The sequence below is a fragment of the Sceloporus undulatus genome, chromosome 10 (assembly GCF_019175285.1).
Source record: "Sceloporus undulatus isolate JIND9_A2432 ecotype Alabama chromosome 10, SceUnd_v1.1, whole genome shotgun sequence".
NCBI classification, from domain to species: domain Eukaryota; kingdom Metazoa; phylum Chordata; class Lepidosauria; order Squamata; family Phrynosomatidae; genus Sceloporus; species Sceloporus undulatus.
In genome coordinates, this window is record NC_056531.1 from 5,922,201 (window position 1) to 5,946,549 (window position 24,349).

Genomic DNA, 24,349 nt, shown 5'->3' on the forward strand with positions numbered 1-24,349 from the left:
TGAGGACATCTGAATCCCCAGCTGATAACAAGTCCTCATTTAGCCAGGCTGCAAGCCATGTAGGACTTAATAGGTTAAAACTGATACCTTGAATTGGACCCAGAAAGTAACTAGCAATCATTCTATTATTTTCCATTATCAGAGTAACATGATCTCAATACCATGCCACAGTTAGTATCTTAGATGCTGCATACAGTACCAACTGGCGTTCCTACACACTCTTCAAGGGCAGCCCTGATACCACACAATGAACCAATCATGATAAAATGTAACTATGGGCCCGAACAGACAGGCTAAAATAAAGCTGCTTCAGATCACTTTGGAGGTATGCTGTTTAAATGCTGCATGCGTCCTAAGAGGCCGGAAGCTGCGCTAAAGTCACGCTCCAGTCCTAAGGACCGGAGCGCAGCTTTCATGCAGCTTCTGGGCTCTTAAGATGCATGTATCATTTAAACAGCATACCTCCAAAGTGATCCAAAGCAGCTTTATTTTGGCCTGTCTGTTCGGGCCTTGAGTTATGGATAAGGGTTCCCATGTCAGCTCAACTCAGGAATGGCTGCAGCTGACAAACTAAGCACAGTTATGCAAAAGCATTTCGCACTACTGCCACTGCTGTTCAGGGGTAGTGCAGAGTCAAGGAATATCCATAAACTATGCTACTCAAGGAGTATTCCAAAACTATGATGTTGACCTTTCAGTGGGAACACAACACTTTCCAGTTTCCTGATCACCAGAATGTCTGTTTTATTAGGGTTAACCACTTCCAGCCCATGGTACAACCCAACCATGAGAATATATGTGAATGTATATGTGAATGTATGGGGGAAATGAGAGCTAGATGATCCTATTCAGAGCCACATGCCAGCAGTGAGATAGTCCTCATCTTGACTGGCATGCAGCCCCTGATGTCTGGAACCCATGTAGCAAGTCATTCTAGTGTTAATCATCTTCCCTTGATACACCAACTGAAGTAACATCACTGACCTTACTCCTAACTTGAATCCTACCCTTAACAGTGGATTCAGATTTAGATATGTGTGCAGAGCCACAGAGGTGACTTGGACCTTGGTTAAGTCCTTTGAAAAATGGCTTACGTCAGCTCAGACGGATCCCAAGGCAGTTTGTTTTGGCTCAGGCCCCGAAACCCATGTCAAGATTCATTCAATGTTTCTGTGGACGTTTTCACACAATGAAAATTGGAAGGTTATCCGAATGCCAATCCGGGGTCATCCATGGGGTTTCATGTTATTTCGAAAGAGAATATCAAACAACGTCAGAGGCAACCGAATGGCTATCCAAACACAATCACAAATCATCCCCAAAATAGCTGCATTCGGAAAACTATCAAATTTGTAAATCCTTTTCCATTCCGAATTCACAGTCAATTCAAATTTGCACTGGTATGAAATGACACTCGAGTCCAGCCATGGGATCACCCCTGTTACAAACAAACTACAATTCCCATGATCCTTTGTTGTGATTTTCCTTCCTACTCCTGGCTGCCAAGAGGAAAGCAGTTGTTTATGAGAGGCATTAGGGAGGGGGGGGGGGGGGAGTAAAAATGTGGAGCCGAAGCATGCCTGCTGCCTCTTCCTTTTTTCCATCTACTTGTCACTTGGGGGGAGGGCCTTGGTCCGGAACTGTAAAATCTAGATGCGATCCTATCCTCCCCACGCATGCGCAAAAAAACTAATTTGCAAGGAAGAAGCTGATGGGTACATACTGATCTGATGAATTCATTCGCATTGGCACTGCTTTCTCTTTTGGATGGATGCTATGTTCTTTATTGCGTGTGATGAGCTAGTGCAGAATTTTGTGCATTTTTGGAGCCCACTTTCTCCTTCTTTCGGGATGGTGATACATCCCTCCCGTGTGAACAAGTCCTATGTGCCTTGTGAATGATTGCTATGAGAATGACAGGCAGCATAAAGGCGGCCCACAAATAGCAAACACCCAAAATCTCAAATGGATTATTGCCATGGTTCAACAGTAAGAAGAAGGTTTAAAATGAATGAATGAATGAATGAATGAATGAATGAATGAATGAGCAAATGGTGATACAGGAAAGAGTACCTACTCCATTAAAAATAAGGACTCCCTGAAAACAGAAAGCAAATGGCTAGACTAAAACTTTGTTCTATGAGATGTTTTTTGTTTCTTTTTAATTTCCATCCACTACCACCCCAGGTTTGAACTGATGCAGTCTACTCTATTGCCTCAGCACTCTACTAGCTCATCCTGTTGCCATGTGTCATTGTTTTAAACTATCTTCCCCAACCTGACAGCTTCTAGATGGGTTGGATTATGAGCCCATACAGACAGGCCAAAATAAAGCTGCTTCGGGTCACTTTGGAGGTATGTTGTTTAAATGCTGCATGCGTCCTAAGAGGCCAGAAGCCACGCCAAAGCCACGTTCCTGTCCTAAGGACGAGAGAGCAACTTTGGTGCAGCTTCTGGTCTCTTAAGATGCGTGTGTCATTTAAACAGCATATCTCCAAAGTGACGCGAAGCAGCTTTATTTTGGACTGTCTGTTCAGGCCCTATAACTCTTATCCTTTCTCAGCCATCATGGGTGAAAGGATTGTGGAAGCTATAGTCCAAAACCACTGGAGACTATCAGATTAAGGAAAGCAATTCAAAACAGAAGTATTTCTTTGGCAAAGCAGATTCCAATTGACTAGCTAACCCAGATTTGACCTTAAAGCTGTAATGTAAAAATGACAGTAACACCCATTACTCCTTTTTCACCGATTCCATTTTTTGGGTCAGTTCTTATGATGGGAGGTCTTCTTGGAGTTTAAAAAAACACACACAAAGTTTATTTGCTTATGAAAAACTAAGTGAGTTGACTGGATTTTCATTGTTGGCTCCTTAGGGAGAAAAAAAGCACCCTCTTTTACTTTACCCTAGACAAAGTTGTCATTTGCATTTAAATGAAGACATCAAAAGACAGACAATAATTCCAAAATTTACCTGCCCCACCTTGCAATCGCAGGAGCAAAAATTTGTTTCATGTTGCTATTTCCCTTTAATTCCTCTCATTTCAGCTTCATTAAGCTGTCAGTCATCGATTGCGTGCCCAAAATACGCAGCTAGAACTAAAGACTTTTGATTAGGCCTTGCCAGAAATTCGAAGCAATTGTACATTTGTGAAATATCACTTCTCCCCGCCACGCACAATATTATCATATGGTCTGCCACATGATTAAAAAAACCTTAGTCAATTTACCATACATATTTTATACATATTTATCACATGTATTTTAGACAGTAGATTAGATCTAAATATAGTTCCATTTGAGAAAAAATAGTTCTAAAGTGGCAAGAGCCTCATTGATGCCATCTACCTAGGCAAAGAGAAGCCACTACTTCTGAATTTCTCATGGGGGAAAATCTGGTTGGCCACAATGTAAAAAGATATAAGGGATATAAAAAAATATAGGAACAAAAAAGACTGACTTATGCTGGTATTCTCTGGTGGCTTCCCATCTAAGCATGGACTAGGGCTGATCCCACCTAGCTTCCAAGGTGGGAAGGTGGCATTCATTTTATATGTAACAGGATGTCCATTTATATATAATAGGGTGTGCTAGATAGTGTCAGGATCAAATTCCTCACTTGCCTTGCAGCATTGTCCAGAAGGTGGAAGAGGCAACAAGGAGATCAGCTAGATGTCCGTTGTGTAGCTATATGGTGGTGTCTAGAAAGTGCACTTGCTCTGTTGGTAGATCCAGACTGAGACTGATGTAAAGGTGGAAACTGTTCAAACTCTGGTGGAATGTCTTGAGTGTGTCTTCTCCATGAGTCCAAATTATGAGGATATCATCAACGTACCTCACATAGAAGTGATGTTTCTGGGTGCAGGAGTGAAGGAAGCATTGTTCTAGGTCGGCCATGAAGACGTTGGCATATTGTGGTGACGTATGTGTGCCGATGGCAGTACCATTAACTTGACTTATCGTATTTTCCTGCGTATAAGACGACCGGCCGTATAAGACGACCCCCAACTTTTAAAATGAAAATATAGAGTTTAGCATATACTCACCATATAAGGCTACCCTCCTCCTGAGTAGTGTGGCAGCCGGCTGTGCACGCGCACGCCAGCTTCAAGGGGCCTCCGGACGCCCCTTAGAATCCGGCACGCGCGTGAATGGCCGGCTGCTGGCTTCCCGGGCCTCTGGAGGCCTGAGAGGCCAGAGGCTCCAGAGCGCACGCGCCGGCTTCTAAAGGGCCTCCAGAGGCCTGAGAAGCTGGCGGCCTCGAGCGCGCACGCCGGCTTCTAAAGGGCCTCCGGAGGCTTGAGAAGCCTGTGGCCCCGAGAGCACGCGCACCCGGCCGCGGGGCTACCGAGCTCAACCCGGCATATAAGACGACCCCCGACTTTTGACCCAATTTTATTGGGTCAAAATGTCATCTTGTATGCCGGAAAATACGGTATATGTTATTACCACAGGTACACAACTGTACAGTTACACAATGGACATCTAAGCACTAAACTATATTGCAAACCCATTTAATGCTACATGTACTTTCCACCCTGAACAAACTACCAGATCCACAGTCTACAGCCAAGCCGTCCGACACAATTGCATCTGCTCAGACCCACAAGACAGGGATGCCAAACTCATGGAATTACAAGCCTTCAAACAAACAAACAAGGAAACAAGGAAAGACGTGTACCTAAGACTAACCTGTTATAGAACAGATGGAAATCGGGAAATGACAGAACTCCACTAGTGCTTGCATCCAGCTCCCAACTGAGAACACTCAAAAAGTATCATCAGTGAATCGCAACCTATTCTAATAATAATAATAATAATAAATTTTATTTGTATACTGCTTTTCCTTAGATCAAAGTAGTTTACAGACCAATAAAACCGTTACAACATCTCATAAAATAGATAAAATGCAAAATACAAATTATATAAAATCTAAAAAACAATCATTCAAGAGAGTAAGGCAGAGAGTCAATGGGATTGGGAGTGCACAACTTCATTTTTCAGCAGGGAAGGCTAGACAGAAGAGGAAGGTTTTAAGCCTCTTTTTAAATGTTTCCGGGGGGGGGGGTCATAAGATGGAGCTCCTTGGGAAGACCATTCCAGATTTGTGGGGCCGCCACTGAAAAGGCCATCTGGGATGTAACAACGTATTTGGAAGATGGGATTTCCAACAGGTTCTTCCCGGATGTCCTAAGTGTGCGGGGCAGATTATATGGGGAAATGTGGTCCCTTAAGTAACTCGGGCCCAAGCCATGTAGGGCTTTATAGGTGATAACCAACACCTTGTATTGTGCTCAGAAGTGAATAGGCAGCCAATGAAGATCTTTCAGAATAGGTGTTATATGGTCAAACCTGGATGCTCCGGTGACCAATCTGGCTGCAATATTTTGTACTAGCTGAAGCTTCTGGGCTTGGTACAGGGGTAGCCCCATGTAGAGCGCATTACAGAAATCTAGACGAGAGGTTACCAGAGCATGTACCATGGTTTCAAGATCCTTTTGGCCCAGGAAGGGTCGCAGTTGGCATATCAACCGAAGTTGATAGCAAGCACTTCTGACCTTCGCATCTACTTGAGATGTCAACTGTAGAGACGAGTCCAGAAGTACTCCTAAACTGCGAACTTCATCCTTCAGGGGAAGTCACCCCGTTCAGGACAGGTGGATAAATTTCCTTCCCCGGCCTGGGGAACCTATCACCAGTACTTCCATTTTCTCTGGATTCAGACTGAGTTTGTTTTCCCTCATCCAGCCCATTACTGACTCCAGGCAGGCATATAGAGGAGAACAATAATACTATCCTCCAAAGGACCATTCTGAACAATAATACTATCCTCCAAAGGATCATTCTGAACAATAATACTATCCTCCAAAGGACCTTTATTTGGCCACACGTTGTCTCCCTTCTCAAACAGTTACGTACCGACAGGAGAACATACAACACACATGTGGAGATGGGTACAAGACCTTGCCGCCAAGCCAGATATCAACTTTGATCACACATCTATTCAGGAAATGTAATTCCAGGACCCATTGACATCACCCACCATATTAGTTATTATCTGTCACCAATGCCCATCAGCACTCAACAGGTGAGTCTCTGTACATGTGAAAGGATATAGGAGTCTTAGTAGCTAAACATGAGTCAACAGTGTGACGCAGCAGCTAAAAAAGCCAACATGATCCTAGGCTGCCTCAATAGGAGTGCAGTGTCTAGACCAAGGGAGTAACAGTACCACTCTGTTCTGCTTTGGTGAGACTTCATACTGTGTCCAGTTTTGGGCACCGCAATTAAAAAAGGACGTTGACAAGTTGCAGTGTGTCCAGAGGAGGGCTACCAAAATGGTGAAAGGTATGGAAACCATGGCTATGAGAAGGGAGCTGGGTATGTGTAGCCTGGGGATGGTTAAGGGGTGATATTGTAGCCATTTTTAAATATTTGAAGCGGTGCCATATTGAGGATGGAGCAAGCTTGTTTTCTGATGCTTCAGAGATTAGGACATGGGGCAATGGATTCAAGTTACAGGAAAAGAGATCCTATGTGAACATTAGGAAGACCTTCCCAACAGTAAGGGCTGTTCAACAGTGGAACACATTCCCTCGGAGGGTGGTGGGGTCTCCTTCTTTGGAGGTTTTTAAACAGAGGCTTGATGCGCATCGCAGGGATGTATTTTATTGTGTCATCCTCTATGTCAGAGCAGGGTTGGACTGGATGGCCCTTATGGTCTATAACAACACTATAATTCTAAGATTTGAGTGTGAGGAATATTCTGCTGTACATGTTAGCTGGGGCTTCTGGAAGTGGTATTTCCAAAACATATAGAGGGCTAAATGTTCTCTGGCCCCTTTCAATAGAGATGCCAGAGTATAAACATGGGACTACTGTATATGCTCATGTATAAGTCTGGAAATTTTAGTCAAAAATTGACTCCAAGAATCTGGCTTGACTTACCCACGGGTTAATGCAAATCCTGTATTTTAATGCCGATAAAAATGGGAACCATCCCCTGGTGAAAGGCAAGAGCATAATCTGTCCTGGAAGCACTATTCTCTCATCCATTCAGTCTTTAGTGTGTTCACAAACAGTGATGCTTACTGGAATTTTGTAAATTCTTTGGCATTGTTTTCTTTTGCTTCATTCTTTAGATGCTTTGTTTACACGCCATTACATTTTACCCTCAACGTATCCATGGGTCAGATCAAAATCCACAATTTTGACCCCAAAACCTGGCCTCGGCTTATTCATGAGGTCGATTTATAGTCAAGTAATTACGGTATTACTTTCCATGACAGTCTTGAATTTAAGGGCAGAGAGGCATACAATGTCATGGCGTGAGAATATGAGGAATGTTTGAACAGATATTGTAGTGTGAAAACACACACATGGGGTTACTGTTTTAATTCACAGGCATCCACTTAGCCCAACGTCCAGCTCAGTTCCTAAAGATTTCACGACAGAGAAGAGATCTGAAGTAAGGACTTTCTCGTCACAGTTCGGCATTTGTCCCTATGCTGCTTTGGCTCTCTAGGCAGCAAAGCTGACTTGGTATCTGTGCATTTAGGCATCTGATATAAAACACTGTGCATCTTTTTCATTCCCTGGGCAGCCTTTCACTTGTCTCCTTTCTCCTGTTAAGAATGATGAGAACTTAACAACTGAAACAGTTTATAAGACATCCCAGCGCTGAAATTCCCAATGGCTTAAAACACATACACGCACACACAAATATTCACACTTATTTTTGCTTCGCTAACCGAAGGTGATACGAATAGAGATCATGCCCCAAGGAGTTGCAAGTATTCAGACGGTGTTCCTTGCTTGTATGTAGATGGTGAGGGGGTCGTTGTATAAGAGATTAATAAAGAATTTTGCCAGCAGATGGCACTCAGCTTAAAAGAACTGGGGGAGACCCATGCTCTCCAAAGACATCTACTAATCTCATCAAAATCAATTTTATATTTCTCAGATTACTTATTGATACTTGGTCCAATCTTAAAAAGAAAATCTGGCTCCTCCTCCATCTGCTCAGGTCAAACTCTCCTTTCCGGACAAGTACTACTCAAACCAACCTTTGAGCAAGAGAGGATGATGTAGAGACTAGTCATAATTGTCACCACCTCTTTAAATGGTCTAAATTTACTGATTTAGCAGTCTGAATGCTATCCTTTGTCCTAGCTAGAGTTGTTGTTGTTGTTGTTGTTGTTGTTGTTGTTGTTGTTGTGAGCCCTCAATCATTTTCAACTTAAGAGGACATTAAAGCAAACCTATCCTAGGGTTTTCCTGGCCAGATTTCTTCAGAGGGCATTTTTCTTTGCCCTTCTCTGAGGCTGAGAGAGTGTGACTTGCCCAAGGATACCCAGTGAGTTTCCATGGCAGAGTGGAGATTCGAACCCTGATCTCCACAGTTGTAGTCCGAGGCTCAAACTAGTATATCTCACTGTCTAGAGTAGACCTGTTCAGTCATTTGTAGAGGGGTACAGACCAAAAAGGGTGGTCTGCCCGCGCCTTGTTTTGCTGTGCAAGGAAGCTGCAGCAGACAAACCGTGCGGCTTCCTCGTGCAGCAAAAAGAACCCGCAAAAATCAGGTTCTTTTTGCTGTGCGATTGTGATGCCGCAGTGCACCAATGGCGCACTCGCGACGGCACAATGGCATTGCGATGCATAGACGCTAAGCGTCCATTGCATCAAAACGGCAGTGCCTGTCTATACAGGGCACCGCCATTTTGACACCCTCGTGACGTGCGAGGGGTGAGGGGCGTCTGGAAGCGCCGCCCCTCGCACGTGATGATGGCGCCCTATTGCGCCCATCTGTCCCGGGCCCAAGATTTATGTCCCATTGATACCATGAGTCTATTGTAGTTGGGACGATCAATAAGATTCAGACCAATAGTATTCTGAATGCAAGCTGAACTGGGAGTTGACTGAAGAACAGGATAAAAATGTTTCCAGCCACAGCTCGACAATGTGCTTGTGCTACAATTGTCATCAGCCTTCACCACATACTGAGCAGCTTAGTGCTGAGGCAACTCCAGCAAGACATACCCAAGACCAGTTTGAAACAACTATGTGCCACTGTGCCCCAATTATTTTTGTGCATGTTTTAACTCAGGCACAGAAGGTGCTGCTGCATTTTTAAAGCATCTCACAAAAGGCTCTGTACTGCAGAGGTACATAGATCCTAATCACTCCCCTATCCTTATCCCATCCTTAACCCTGATGGTGCGAAAGCCTTTCAAATTGTTGCGCTGACCCTGTCATTAACTGCCATTAACCCGTCATTAAAACTCCACTGTATTAACGTGAACATCCGTTAATACAAAATGCCAGTCAATGTTGCTTTAATGATGGGTTAATGTCAGGTTAATGACGGGATTAGCACTACTTCATCTGAAAGTCTTTAGCTCCATCACCATCATTTGCACCTCCCGGACAGGATAAACATAAATGCAATGTGAAAGTCCTTCCCGCAACTGTGCGGGAAGGACGGGACAGGGACGGGACGTCTCTCGTGTGATAATCTCCATTGTAAACCACTGTAGTGGTTCTCAACCTTCCTAATGCTGTGACCCTTTAATACAGTTCCTCATATTGTGGTGACCCCCAACCCTGTGCCTCGATTCCTAAGACCAATGGAAATATGTCTTTTCTGATGGTCTTAGGCGATCCCTGTGAAGGGATCGTTTGACCCCAAAGGGGTCGCAACCCACAGGCTGAGAACCGCTAACTTAGAGAGTGACTAGCACAATAAAGCGGTATAGAAATGTAAGTATTATCGCTATTGTTTTTGCTAAAGCTAAGGGGCACGTAACAAAGAATCTAAATGATGAAGCAAAGGAAAACAATGCCAAAGAATTTACACAATTCTAGCAGGCATAACTGTTTGTGCTCACCCTATAGGCTGGATGGATGAGAGAGTAGAAAGGGGATGAATGTTTCCAGGATATATTATGCTCCTACCTTTCTCTAGCGCAGTACTTAATGCTGACCCACGGATAACAGACAAAGTGCAGTATGGATGTTGACTCAGGGTTTTGGGGGGGTCAATTTTTTTCACTAAAATAGCTAGACTTATACATGAATATATAAGGTAGGTCTTTCTCTGGATCTTCCGGGAAGATCTGGAGCCCTCCATTTCTGTGCCAGAGCAGCTCTCCGCATGGGCATCCTACTGAGTTGCCTGGTGTATCCACTGCTGTCTCCTGTCTCTTGCTCTGAAGTCAAAATGAGATGCCCAGCCAAATGACTGTCACTTGACCTGCAGTGGTGGAAGACACACTGGACTGTCCCAGAGGAGGAACAGAAGGCCAGGCAATGGGGAAGGGGGGAGGTCAAGGCAATTCCAAAGCCAGGATACCAAACTGCCCCTAGAGTATACTGGCCAGTGCAGACAACACCTCTCTCTGTGTTTATGTTTGAGAGAAAGTGTTTGTGCAAGTGAGGGGGGAATACCATATACAGTACGCCCATGTTTTACACAGGTGTGCCATACGCGGCTTCCAGCATATGCTGAAAGTGGCCCCGGAAGAGCCCCTTGAGCACCACGAAAGAACTAATGGGGAATGTGCCCATGGTGCGCGCGTGCTGTTGTGCTGCTGTGTGTCACAGACACAAGCCCCATTAGTTCCAATGGGGCTCCAGCATACGCTGATTTCCCTTTATGTGGAGGGATCCGGAATGGATCCCTGCATAAGGGGAGGGCCCACTGTATACTCGACTATAAGTCGATCTCATGTATAAGTCGAGGGCAGGTTTGGAGGCCAAAATTATGGATGCTGATATGACTTGTGGATAAGTCGAGGTTAAAACTTAGGGGAATGTAACAAAGGATGTAAAGGATGATGCAAAGGAAAATGTTGGCAAGACCTTATAAAATTCCAGCAGACATTAACTGTGCTGATCCTAAAGGCTGGACAGATGAGAGAGAGAATATATATATATATATATATATATGAGAGTTAAAGTACAGTACTTACATTGACCCCGTGGATAAGTCAACCCAGGTTTTTGGGGTCAATTTTTGACTAAAACGTCTAGACATAGGTGAGTATATACAGTAATTTAAACATTTTGATAAGTGGTTCTCTATGCAGAACCTGGGACCCTCTTCTCCAAAAGCCATAGAAGATTCGAAAGCATTGGTTCCTCTTTAGGAACCCAAAATGAAACAATGTAATTTAGAACTCCACAATCCTGGCGGAAATACAAACCGGAAGAATTTGAGAATCAGCCCCAGGTCTGCACTTAATATTCTAGAGTGCACAGTGGCTGGACAAGATTGCAGACGTTGCTAGCATCTGATCGGTCCAGCTTCACAAACAGCCAACCTGAGCTTTCTGTTGAGAAAAGTCATTACAGCTGTATAATTATCACATCCCAGATGTGTTAGAAGCAGAAATGTTGATTTATAAAGATTGCACTGAGGTACCTATTTTCTCTTTGTTGATTCTTTTCCTTGCTGCTGGCGAGTGGGAAGAAAACATCAATTTAAGTCCCCAAATGTCTGTATCCTTGAGTTTTAATTATTTCTGTGTCAGAAGCAAAAAAGCTCCCATGGAAAAATAGTAATAATGGAAAATGGATTGCACATAAACATACCCTGTCCCTACTTGCTCCTTGGGTATCTAAGTGAAAGAAAGAAAATAGATCTGATGCAAAGTTGAAGGCTTCCATGGCCGGCATCCATAGATTTTTTGTGGGTTTTTCAGGCTATGTAGCCATGTTCTAGAAGAGTTTATTCCTGACGTTTTGCCAGCATCTTAGGATGGCATCTTCAGAGAATGCTGGCATGGAAGAGAGTGGGGTATATATGTACTGTGTGACCCTGGGTAGGGAGGAGTGATTTCCATGTTAATCTGTGTATTGTTCTGTTGTTGATGGCAAGCCCTCAGGGTGGGAGGAATTGCAAAGAGGATGCTGGGAAAACGTCAGGATTAAACTCTTCTAGAACATGGCCACATAGCCCAAAAAAACCTACAAAAATCAATAGATCCGATGTTAAAATACAGTCAAAAGGAATTTAGGAAGTCACCTTAGCAAGTCAGTCCACCTCAGTATTTGATGGGCAAAGATTTTCAGGGCTTCAGGCAGACTCTCTTACCCATAAACTGCAACCCAAACCTTTTAAATGCAAATGTTTCATGGATCACCATCCTTGAACCAGTAGCGTTCTGGACTATGGTGTCACCCAGTGCGGGAAACGGGGTTACCAAGCAGGACAGGAGTGGGGCTTCAGACCCAGAAGGGGCAGGCCTTCAGACCCAGAGGAGGCAGGGCTTCCACAAGTAGAGGGGCAGGCTCGGCTAGGCTGAGCACACGTGTGCGTTGCCCACTCTTCCTTGCCATGGCTTGGTTTTCCTTGGGAGAACCGGGCCACAGCAAGGAGCTGGGCTGATCATGCGTGCCCTCGCGCCCCTCCTTGCTGCAGCCTGGTTCTCCCCTGAGAAAAACTGAGCTGTGGCAAGGAGGGGCAGGGGGCATTTCTTCTGGTTTGGGACCCAAGGCAGCTCACAAACAATATAATAAAATTAACTAAAACATAGGAGTTTATCACACTAGCAAGATCTGGCAGGAAAACGGGAATTTAACGAGAGTTAAGTTAAATTCGAATTTAAACAGAACTTGCAAATTCAGAAAGTTTATCACCAGTAATTACTGCTAAAATGAAATAGCACAAAGTGAATCCGCAGTTAAAGCGGAGGAAACCAGCAGCTTTTAAATTTGGTTTGTTCCAAATTTAAAAAGCTGCTGGTTTCTTCTGTTTTAACTGCGGATTCACTTCGCGTTATTTCACATCCACTGCAACGTCGTATGATAAACTTGGGGCATTTCCTGGTTATCTTTGCATTGTATCACGTTTAACTCCCATTTCCCCACGGGATCTCGCTAGTGTGATAAACTCCATAGTAATGGAATTAAAACACAATTAAAATAGTGCTGTTTTAAAAGTATACATTAAACAATATAAGCTCATTATAAACAATCCAAAAACAATTTAAAAACTGTACAAAAACTAGAGTGCCCACCCCATAAAATGCCTCTCTGTAAGCAATGACTCATTAAAGGCCTATTTATTTACAGCTGGCCCTTGGTATCTGTGGGGCATGTATTCTGCCTCCCCCCCCCCACGGAAACCAAAATCCCCAGATGCTCATGCCCACATTGTCCCCAATGGTAGTGCATGCACAAGGCTGCATCACCATTAGGGACATCCCCATTGTCCCATAGCAGCACGTGCATGTGGCCGCACTGACACTGGGGACAAAAGAACTTAATGGCAGTCAGCTGTACACACGCACAAGTACGGGACAACAGGGTCTGTCCCTAATGGTGCCATGGTCACGTGCGTATGCCACCATTGGTGACAATGTGGGCTTGCCATCCTTGGATGCTTGGACCTGTAGATGGCAAGCCTGCAAATACTGAGGGCCGATTGTATTTATTTATTCATTTAATTTTTATGCTGCCAACTGAACAGTCTTAAAGAGAAAAGCCATTGCCTGCCCATGGAATGAGAGCCGAGTGGGGGCCAACCTAGCCTCCCATGGAAGGGAATAGAAACCTGCTATATTTTTTACTTGAGAAAACACTTTTCTAGGCATCTGCAGGTCATCTAGCACATCTCTGGTCAGGCTCTGTCAGAGTGACCACAGAATCGCGCTGGAGGACCTACAGATGCCTAGACAGAACATATTTTTCAGTGGCAGGGGCAAATAAAGTAATCCACACATAATCACCTCCGCAAATGTGGAGGGACAACTGTAACAACTCACTGTGGTCTGTACATTGCTACTCAGTAAGCCCACCCCCAATGAAAACATATTTAACATTCCTCCATCCCTTTCCGGAAAGGACTGATTTGCATGCAAACCACAGAGTCTTTAAAGATGTCTTTTGTGCTATTTGGGGCTGACAGATTTATGGAAAAATAAGTTGAACAGAGGAGGGGGAGTCACTTTGAACTGTAACTACTGCTATCTCTAGAGTAGTAATTTGTGAAAAATTTAACTCCAGGGTGGGGATTTTGTAATGTTATGATAGAGCGGGTGGAAAAAGTGGTGGGGGGAGGAAAGAAAAGGCATATGTGTATTCATCTTACATTTACCTTTTTATCTGTGCCTACCATTTTGTCTAGTTAAATGTCAATGCTTTAAATCCAGCACTTGCCTCATCTTGAAGCTGGGTCTTTCACTTAACCTTCTCTACTCCCCCACCCCTCGAAATGCCCTTAGTGAAATATGAACAGTGTCTTGAGGAGGAAGCTAGAGATGCAAGATAATGCATGGGGAAGGGAGGAGAAGGATGAGGTTCAATAGATAATGAGGATCTGGGGGCAGGAGCCCATAAAGGTAAAGGTAAAGGTAGTCCCTTGACATGAATGTCTAGTCATAACTGACTATAGGGGGTGGTGCTCATCTCTGTTTCTAAGATAAAGACCCAGTGTTGTCCGACGACAGCTCTGGTGGCCATCATGACTGCACCGAACACTGTTACCTTCCCACTGAGAAGTGGCACCTATCTATCTACTTGCATTTGCATGCTTTCGAACTGCTAGGTTGGCAGAAGCTGGGGTTAGTGACAGGAGCTCACCCCATCATGCAGCACTCAGGCCTCATCCTGCCACATCTTCCAATCATCATAACTGGTGCCTTAACCACTAAGCCACCGCATCCTTGGAGCCCATAACGGAACCAAAAGTCGGTTGATCACAAGTGCTCTGGTTTCCACAACAAATTTGAACACCTGAGACCTACGCTCTAAGGCAAATATGAGGAACCTCCTCCAGTCCAGGGACCAAATTTAAAGAGTTTATCAGGGGCTGCATTCATAAAGACCTTAGGTTCTTACCACCATTAAGTAAGATCTAGGAGAGGAATTTCAACCTATGTGAATGGGGAAAATGGGGCAAGAGCAGGGAAAACACCCAGTGATGGTGTTAGGCGACAGTGGGGGTTCTCTCTGGGGAAATGTAGAAGGCTAAATTGAGACTCCATAACCTGGGATTGCCCAATGCCCACTTTAAGGGCACCAGTCTTTGACTTGTGGCAAGGGAGGGCAACCTCTCAGAGATCTTTAGGTAGCTGTTAGTGTTAGAAGTGGTGGAGAAACAGCCATATTACAAGCAATCTTTGGGGACACTGGAAAGGTGGAAGCTCCTCTCAAACCACGATGATACCAGCACCAGGGTCACAATTTCCTTGCTGAAAGAAAGAAATTGGCAGCATGAGCTTTCGTAGGCTTCAGTCTATGAAAATCAAATGCATCTGAGGAAGTGGACTAAAGTCTACAAAAGCTCATGCTGCCAACTTCTTTCTTTCAGTTAGTCTCAAAGGTGCTACAAGACCTCTCTACGTACTGATTCTACAGACTAACATGGCTATATCTTTGAACATTTCCCTGCTGTTATGAGTGCCTACCAAGATGCCAATAAGAACACACATTCTCTGCATTCTCTGAAGATGCCAGCCACAGGTGCAGATGAAAAGTCAGGAATAAACTCTTCTAGAACATGGCCACATAGCCCTAAAACCCCACAAAAATCTATGGATGCTGGCTATGAAAACCTTCAACTTCACAGATCACACATTCTTTGCTTTTACTGGTTGTAGAGAAAAGGAGCCTTAGTGAGAAATGCTGAGGAATGGGGAAGGTGAAAGCCTATCCACTGGTCCATCTAGCTCTGCATTGTTTATAACAGGCTTCTCAAACCTGATACTCTGCAGATATTTTGGACTGCAACTCCCATCAGGCCCAGACAGTATGGGAAGTGATTGAGGATGATGGACGTTATAGCCTCATTCACTGGAAAAGACTGGTCAAAAGACCTGTAGTAACTTTTTGAATTGTTTCAGTCATATATCTAATGTTTCAAAGGTTTTCCCCCTTTCTACATTGACGTGAGGCTGTGGTGGGTTGCGATCAAGACTGGACTGTTCTATATGGCCTTGGGGTTTTAAAACTGCCTTCTCGGTACATTTGCTTGCAAATATATAATGCAGGGGAGAAATGGGCTTGGGGAAAAAATAAATCATTTAAATCAATCAGTTGATATCATTTTTGCTAATTTGGAGAGAAACTTTGCCTGAGCCACAACAGTCTACCGGCTTTGATGAATTTCTATGTGTTTGTTTGCTCTAGGACCTGGCTTCAGCCCTCTGTTCCGAGTCCTGGTTTCCAGTTCCTTTCTAAGATAGACCTAAGAACACTGTAATTCTGGCACTCTTTCAGGGTAGCCATCAGATGAGATGTTTGGCATTGAAAAAATTGTTGCAAGATTTTTTAACAAATATTAATAATCTTTTTCTGATTGGATGCTGTGTGTGAGAGAGCGAGAGAAAGAGAAAGGGAGAAGGAGAGAGAGAAAATCTTTTATTGCTCTATTTCTCCATGGCAATTTAAGACTGTTTTATGCCTGCTGTTTATATTATTTGCTTTTTATGTAGTTCTAATGTTTTCTCATTGCATCTGCATACCACTTCACGAGGGCTTGATCTCAGCTGAAAAGCATTTGAGAAACTGAAAAACAAACAAACGGATACCAGTACTGTGACTCTGCTCCTCCGCATAGAGCAATTAAAAGAACGATGATTAAAGTCGGAACAATAATTCAATCAGTTGGTGACTCTGGCTACTGCTTGTAATCCAGAGGAAATCAAATTAATTCTACAAGAAGGATGAAGTTTGCTTAAGCAAAGAGTAATTCCAGATCTCCAGGGGTCCGGCTTACTCGCTGCCAAATTATCCCATTACACCCTTGTTCAAATCCATTTTGGGAAGATTGTCGGGGCTTGTGAATAAATCATTTCAAAAACGGTTCTAATCCTCCAGAAAACCCAAGTGGTACTATCCCAAGACAAAAAGCAAACTGAAATGCATGACATGAAGTCAAGGAGGTGGCAATCGGACATCTTCTCTCTCTCTCTCTCTCTCTCTCTCTCTCTGGGGTCACCATAACAGAAAAAGCAATTTTTTTCAGATGTGAGCAGATACGTAATTAAATCTGTTGATGTTCTTTCAGAAAAGGCCCTTGTTGGGACATCATTCTGCTAGTTGGGCTAGTCCCCTGTGCTCCAGAACAGAAACATTGCTGGCATTCGTCACCTGCAATCTGAAGGCTAAAGTGTCCAGGATCCAGCAGGGTGAGGAAGAACTGCATGGCCTACACAACATGATTCAGATGTTACTGCTGGAGCAAGATAATGGCAACCACTGGGGAGAACAATGGATGGGGCAGGCAGTTGCAGGGCAACCAACAGATCAGGAACACCAATTGACTCAGGCTATTCAACCTTTTGCCTGCTGGTCACCATCCACCAGCTCCTGCTGGTTCCCAACCACCCCCTCCTATGGGGCCCCCTCCCAAATTATCTCCTCTGCAACCAATGGGGCCAAAGTGGCAATGGCAGGCATCCGGCATCTGGGCATAACTTTCATAGAATCAAAGAACCTTTGATGGGAGTGTTGAGAAACTTCCTCATCCAAGTTGCTGGATTTATTGCTGAGTGGGTGACAACTATCCTAAATGAGCAGTCCAAGGTAAGGCTGGAGGAAGAGGTATCAGACTGGTTGGTCTAAGACTGAATGACCTGCAAGTGTTCATAACCAGCTTGGGCGCTAGCTTTAAGGACCCTTTCTGCCAGGAAAAAACCAGTATCTGTTTGCTAACACTGTGACAAGGGGTGTAGCAGGTCACGGAATATGCAGAGGAATTCAGGCAGTTGGCTGCACAAATCCCAGACTGGACGGAAGCCACAAAAACCCAAAACTTGCATCTGGATATCTTGGAGTGGGCACTGTCTCAGGACAACCCTGTCACTTTAATGCACTGGATGCTCTTGGCAGGGGAAGGAGAAATGGTGAAGGAGACAGTTAAGTATATCAGACAGAGGCAAGGCCTAATTGCCAAATCCATGGGCAAGAAGAGCCAACTAACTTGCCCACTCCACCCCCCCCCCCAGCATGAAGCAGAAGGGTTTATCAGAGCTGAGTGTCATGCCCAGCCAAGCTGAGGAGGCTGAGTTTGAACCCCAGGTGAAGGTGGAACCAGAAGCCAAGCCAGGCCCAGAGTCTGTGACTCAGCAGCCCAGCCTCCCACCAGCAGAGATTCCAGGCACAGAAGATATGGACAAGCAGGACAATGAGGTACCTACCCTTAGCCAGCGGAGGTCTGAAAGGGCATGCCTCCATCGACCCAGGAGGCTTTATGAGAAACGCTCAGCAATCAGGAGGCACCTGTGATTAGGAACTGAGAAATATAAACAGGTGCAGGACACTCAACTCCTTGTCAGAGCTTATCTGAGCTTTCTGACCAAAATATGTTTCTCTGACTCCCTTGGACTTTGTTGCCTGAAACCTTGCCTCCTGGACTATGAATTGATCTGGAACCCTTGACCTTTGGACTGCCTTGCTGACCTGTCTTTCTGGAACCCTGGACCCTTGGCTTGCCTGACCCTTCTCTATTGGCCACTGCACTGGTACTTTGACACTGTACAGCACGCCCGTGCCATACGCAGGCGCGCCATACGCGGCCTTGAGCATACGCTCTCAAGCCGCGGGGCGCATGCGGGGTGGAAGGGGCGGCGCGTCCCATTCAATTGAATGGGCGCGCGCGCCTTTTGCGCCCTGTGCGTGCCTGTGCCGCCGCGCCGCCACACACAAGCCCCATTGTTTCCAATGGGGCTCAAGCATAGGCGGAATTTGCCTTATGTGGAGGGATCCGGAACGGATCCCCCGCGTAAGGCGAGGACGGACTGTACTTTGCTGCTTGTATTTGCAAAGACCTTTTGTTTTAGTTATAAACCTCTGCTAGGCTTTATCAGCAGTCTTGGCAGATTTCTTGGACACTGAGAGGGAGTGACAGATGTGTCTGTGGTTTTGTCTGCACTCTAAGGAGAGGCTGCTGGCTGCCTCAAGAAGGGAATGGGTCTTTGGGTGATGACAGACAAAGGAACCTCTCCCATCTAAAATGGGTCCCCAAGAAAAATAAAGGCAGCATCAGCAGACTGAGAGCCCGAGGCATGGGGGCAATCCCAGGATGGAAGCCGGTAGCAACCAAATTGGATGGAGGCATCGATGCTGCCCATTATAAGAAGATATCAGAAAACTCTGAAAGCCTGTCTTAAGGAGCAGTGAAAGACAGGCTGAAGATTTGGTCAGTGGAAGAGTGCCCCTCTTGGTCCAGGTTAAGCTGAGAAACCTTCAAGAGTGGGGAATATGGATACAATCGCTGCCCTAGACTCTGGATGCACACAATGCCTAATGAATCCTGCCATGACTATTAGACTGGGACTGGAGGTGTTTGATTTAAAAGCCCCCAAGAATGTTGAACAAAGGGATGGGATTGCCATAGGAGGGACCTCGGTTAAAACTAAAACTACAGCAATGCTACTGAGGATGGGAGAGCACTGGGAAAACAGTCAGTTCATGCTGGCACCTACCTCTAACTACCCACTAATCCTGGGAGAGGATTGGCTTGATTTCCACGACTCCCAATTTAAGTCAAAATTGAAAGAAATTGGCTTTCTCAATCCACCTGGACCGCCATTGAACTGGAACCAGGAGCAACCCCTTCCCCTGGCTCGATTTGTACTCTATGACTCCCATGGAAAGGAAAATGCTGCAGGAATTCATTGACAAAAATCTGGCCAGAGGGTTCATATGTCCTTTCACTTCCCCAGTGTTTTTTCGAGAAAAGAAGGATGGGCCATTGAAGACAGTCATGGACTATCAAAACAATACCACAAATAAGTATCCTATCAAGGTACAGGTTTCCCCTTTGGCAAGGTTGTCAAGTCATAGTCGACAGTAGGGGTGATCATCTCCATTATGAAGCCAAAGAGCCAGTGTTGTCAAAGACAACTCTGTGATCGTGTGGCCAGAATGACTACACAGAATGCTGTTACTTTCCCACAGAAGTGGTAACTATTTATCTACTTTCACTTTTAGATGCTTTCAAACCTCTAGGTTGGCAAAAGCTGGGACTAGTGGTGGGAGCTCACTCAGTCACGCAGCACTCAGGCCTCGAACTGCCAACCTGCCGATCTTGCAGTTTTCAGAATCAGTGACTTAACTGCTGAGCCACTATGACACCCCTTATGTAGAACATGTGGAACCATTTGGCTACAGGCAAGGTGTTTCCCAACCTGGACCGGAGGATTGCTTATTTTCAGTGCAAATAAGGGGGGGGGGACCTAAAACTGCTTTCAATAACCCACTGGGGGGAGCTTTTTGGTCATGCCATTTGGACTTTCAGAGTTGGGGGGCAGGAGTTTTTATTTCATGGAATTTTATACGACCTCCTGTTTGAAGGGGACCCGGCATTTCATATTTTCTTCTTTGATGATTTCTCTGTTCTTTGATTTCTTATACATGTCTTCTTCAAAATGCAGCTCATTGGAAAGTTCTTTATACCTCTACCCTGGTTCGTGAGACACCTCCCCACTTTCCTCCTCACTAGAACTATCTGCACCTTTAAGAAAGTTCTATGCATCTTGCAACTCCTTTCCCTTTGAGCACTTCTGACCATGGGATCTCACCCAATATTTCATTAAGCTTACTGATTTACGGTACCTGACTACATTTGGCTTCCCCGTTCTTTTGTATAACAAATCCCAAGGAGATGCGGTCATGCCCACTCTCATTAACCATGCTTTGTTTATTTTACACTCACAGGTGGGGAATAAGTTCAAAATTTTATCTCCGTGGGCATGCACACTGGGCATTTATGGTGATTCTTCCCATTCTAAGACTTTTTTTGGTCAAAATGCCAAGAAGGGGTTATCTGAACACAAAACATGTGGCGTTGAGTGCAAAATACGTTTTTCTGCATAGCCCAGCATTTGTGCAAAAATACCATTTTGGCAATTGCTGCTGCTGATGGAAGCAAGCAGTGGTCTTTTTAAGCCACTGGAGAGACCAAAATTCTCCTGGCGCTTGACAATGTTTTTGATGGAGTGCCTCGCCACATCTAGACTGTTGACTCGGCGCATCATTAATTGAGGTTCAAATCCTCTTTCCAGCACAGCTTTAATTAATTAGTAATGAGGTTAATTTTCGATTTGTGTTGATTGCACTGTAAGCAAACCTTCCCATTCAATGAATGGTTAAAAAAAAGAAGAAGAGCTGATCAATAGACATCCTGCCAGGAAAGGGGGGGAGGAAAGAGAACAAAATGAACACTAGCTGAGAATTTACACAGATAAAGATCAGAAGAACAAATGTTTTGCTTGTCTGTAAGGGGGGTGAGAGGGAAAGAAGGAGGGAGAGAGGGAGAGCACTTCATTTGGCTGAACGACCAGCTGGCCTGGCCTTGTTTGCCAGCCACCTTAATTATCCTGGAAGGAACAAAGCCGACTTATCAAGCAAGCAATGTGAATCCTGCCAGAGAACGAAGGCGTCCTGGCCAGCAATATGGAAAACCTTAGAGACATTCAACATGGGAAGAAATAAGGATGATGGTTCATTTCTAAGCCCAGTTAAAGGAGCGACTGTTCCCCACAGTCACTGCGGTGGGAGGCTGATTGTCACACTGTGAATCATAGAATCATAGAGCTGGAAGAAACCACAAGTGCCATCTAGTCCAACCCCCTGTCATGCAGGAACTCACAATCAAAGCATCCCTGATAGATGGCCATCCAGCCTCTGTTTAAAGACTTCCAAGGAGGGAAATTCCACCACACTCCAAGGTAGTGCGTTCCACTGTCAAAGAGATCTTGCTGTCAGGAAATTCCTCCTAATGTTGAGCTGGAATCTCTTTTCCTGTAGCTTGCATCCATTACTCCAGGTTCTGTTCTCTGGAGCAGCAGAAAACAAGCTTGCTCCAGACTCAATGTGACATCCCTTTGTATTTAAACAGGGCTATCATATCACCTTTTAACCTTCTCTTCTCCAGGCTAAACATCCCCAGCTCCCAAAGTCGTTCCTCATAGGGCATGCTTTCCAGACCTTTCACCATTTTAGTTGCCCTCCTTTGGACACGCTCCAGTTCTGAGTTTAAATCTGACTCCGGTAGGAATTTCGTTGGGTGACCACATTACTTTTCCCTCCTCTTACTTCGCAGGCTTGTCTGAGAACACAATCAAGGGGAAGGAGAGATCTGTGCTGCTATGAGCTTCTTAAAAGACAGGGAAAATAAAAATGTAATAAAACGTTTCTGATGAGAATAATACTAGCAATACTAACAGGCTTAACACCATGAACGAGACCTGAACAGCTTGGGACTGTCCTCTTACACATATCCCTGCACATCTGCTCAGGTCATCAGCGCAACTGCAACATCCCCTTCTAGTTCAGTGTTTGCCAGCTATCAGTGTGTATGGGGCTTTACAGACAGCCGAAAAGAGTGGCTTTGTGCTGCCCCTGGATGTGCAGGGTTGGGGACTCAGTAACCGGACGCCACACACCCCCACCTGCCAGGAACCCCCCCCCCAAGAGCTTCTTTTGCTGGTGCTACAGGAGCACCATAAGGGTCACGTCAAGCCCTCATGATGCTCGAGCAACATCATCATGGCGCGCTCCATGTAAACAGTGGTGTGCCAGGATGGGGCCCACAGCACATGGTAGGGCTTGGGAGCATGCGGACGCTCCGCTCTGCCGAGCCCTACCTTTGGCTTCAAACCAACGCAAAGTGCCGGTCTGTACTGGGCCTAAGTAATAGCTGAGATGCTTTTGCCCCACTAGTAAGTAAACAGGTAGCAATAATCCTAACTATACCGGCATGTTGGCCTCAAAATTATCATCAACTGAATAAAAGGAAAGCGTTGAAAGGAAATGGCTCAAAGAACCTTTCTGTCCAGTCACAGACTACAGAGTAAAACAGGAGAGAGAAACCAAATTAGGGAGAGGGCATTCTGTTCCATATCCTCTGAACAGAAATCCACCTATATCCACCAACAGTACTTCAAAGGAAAACTGAAAACAGTTCTTACCATAGCCAATGGCAGAACAGCGATGAGATCCTTCTGGCTTACGTAAATCTTGGAGATGCCAAGGTCAGATGTTCTGTCTCCCGGATATTCAACTTGCCACGTAATAAGCTGAGTCCCTGGCAATTCACTGAGATCTTCAATTTCAAAGTCAATCTGCAGGATCTCAGACGGAGGGGCACTCATACTGGAGAAAGAGAGACGGAGAAACACATTTAGGGGGTGGGCAAGCCAACTACTCTTGTCACAGTTATTCTTGTTTTCATTATTCATTTATCAGTTACATTTATATCTTTCCTTTCCTCCTATTGTGCCTAAGGCATCAGTCTCTTCTTTCCCGCTTTATCCTCACATCCCTGTGAGGTTGGTCAGTCAGAGAGGGAGAGGGAGGGAGGAAGAATGACTGGTCAAAGTGTTATGCAATAGTCGGTGTTTGAACTCAGTCCAACATTCTAGGCATCACACTACCTCTGTTGCTGTTTTGTAGCACTAGCAGTGTGCATTGTGCTTTACAGAGAACAAGAGGCTTGGCCGTTGCCCAAAAGGGCTTACAATGTGAAATTCAACACAAAACAACAGAGGAAGGGAAACAAAGCAGCATGCTCAGGCTTGGTGACAACCATAGATTGTAATTCTATACTGAGTGACCCTGGAGTAAAAAGGTAAAGGTAGTCCCTTGACATTAATGACTAGTCGTAACTGACCGTAGGGGGCGGTACTCATCTCTGTTACTAAGCCAAAGAGCCAGCATTGTCGAAGGACTGCTCTGGTGGTCATGTGGCCAGCATGACTGCACCAAACGCTGTTACCTTCCCACTGAGAAGTAGTACCTAGCTATCTACTTGCATTTGCATGCTTTTGAACTGCTAGGTTGGCAGAAGCTGGGACTAGTGACAGGAGTTCACCCCATCATGCAGCACTTGGATAACTACCAACCTTCTCATCTTCCAATCATCAGAATTGGCATCTTAATCACTAAGAAACTGCATCCCACCCTGGAGTAAGCTCCACTGAATTTAATAGGAGTTACTTCTGAGCAGAAATGCATAGGTTTATAATGAATGGCCATAGGAGCCAAAGGATTGAAAGTGGAAAGCTTCATGGAAAATGTAGAGCTTGAGGAGGGATTTGAAAGAAGGAAGATATTCCAGATGATAGGTCTACTAGCATAGGGGGCAGCAAGATTTGTAGTATCTTGCCGCTAATGCAGGAGCTGGGAACCTTTTTACTTGCAGATGTTTCGGACTTCACCTCCTAGAACCCTGAGGCAGCATTGCCAATAATAAGTAACCATGGGCCTGAAAAGACAGGCCAAAATAAAGCTGCTTTGGGTCACTTTGGAGGTATGCTGTTGAAATGATGCATGTGTCCTAAGATGTCGGAAGCCATGCCAAGGCCATGCTCCAGCCCTAAGGACTGGAGTGCAATTTTGGC

General features: G+C 44.9%; 1 protein-coding gene across 1 annotated transcript in view; it reads right to left on the minus strand.

Moving 5' to 3' along the window:
* TMEM132D (transmembrane protein 132D) overlaps window positions 1–24,349 on the minus strand; it is a 481,452-nt gene that overhangs the window by 100,694 nt on the left and 356,409 nt on the right. Inside the window, exon 4 of the mRNA XM_042441697.1 lies at window positions 22,919–23,102. Within this exon, the coding sequence (XP_042297631.1) occupies window positions 22,919–23,102 (184 nt within the window). The remainder of the gene's footprint in view (window positions 1–22,918; window positions 23,103–24,349) is intronic.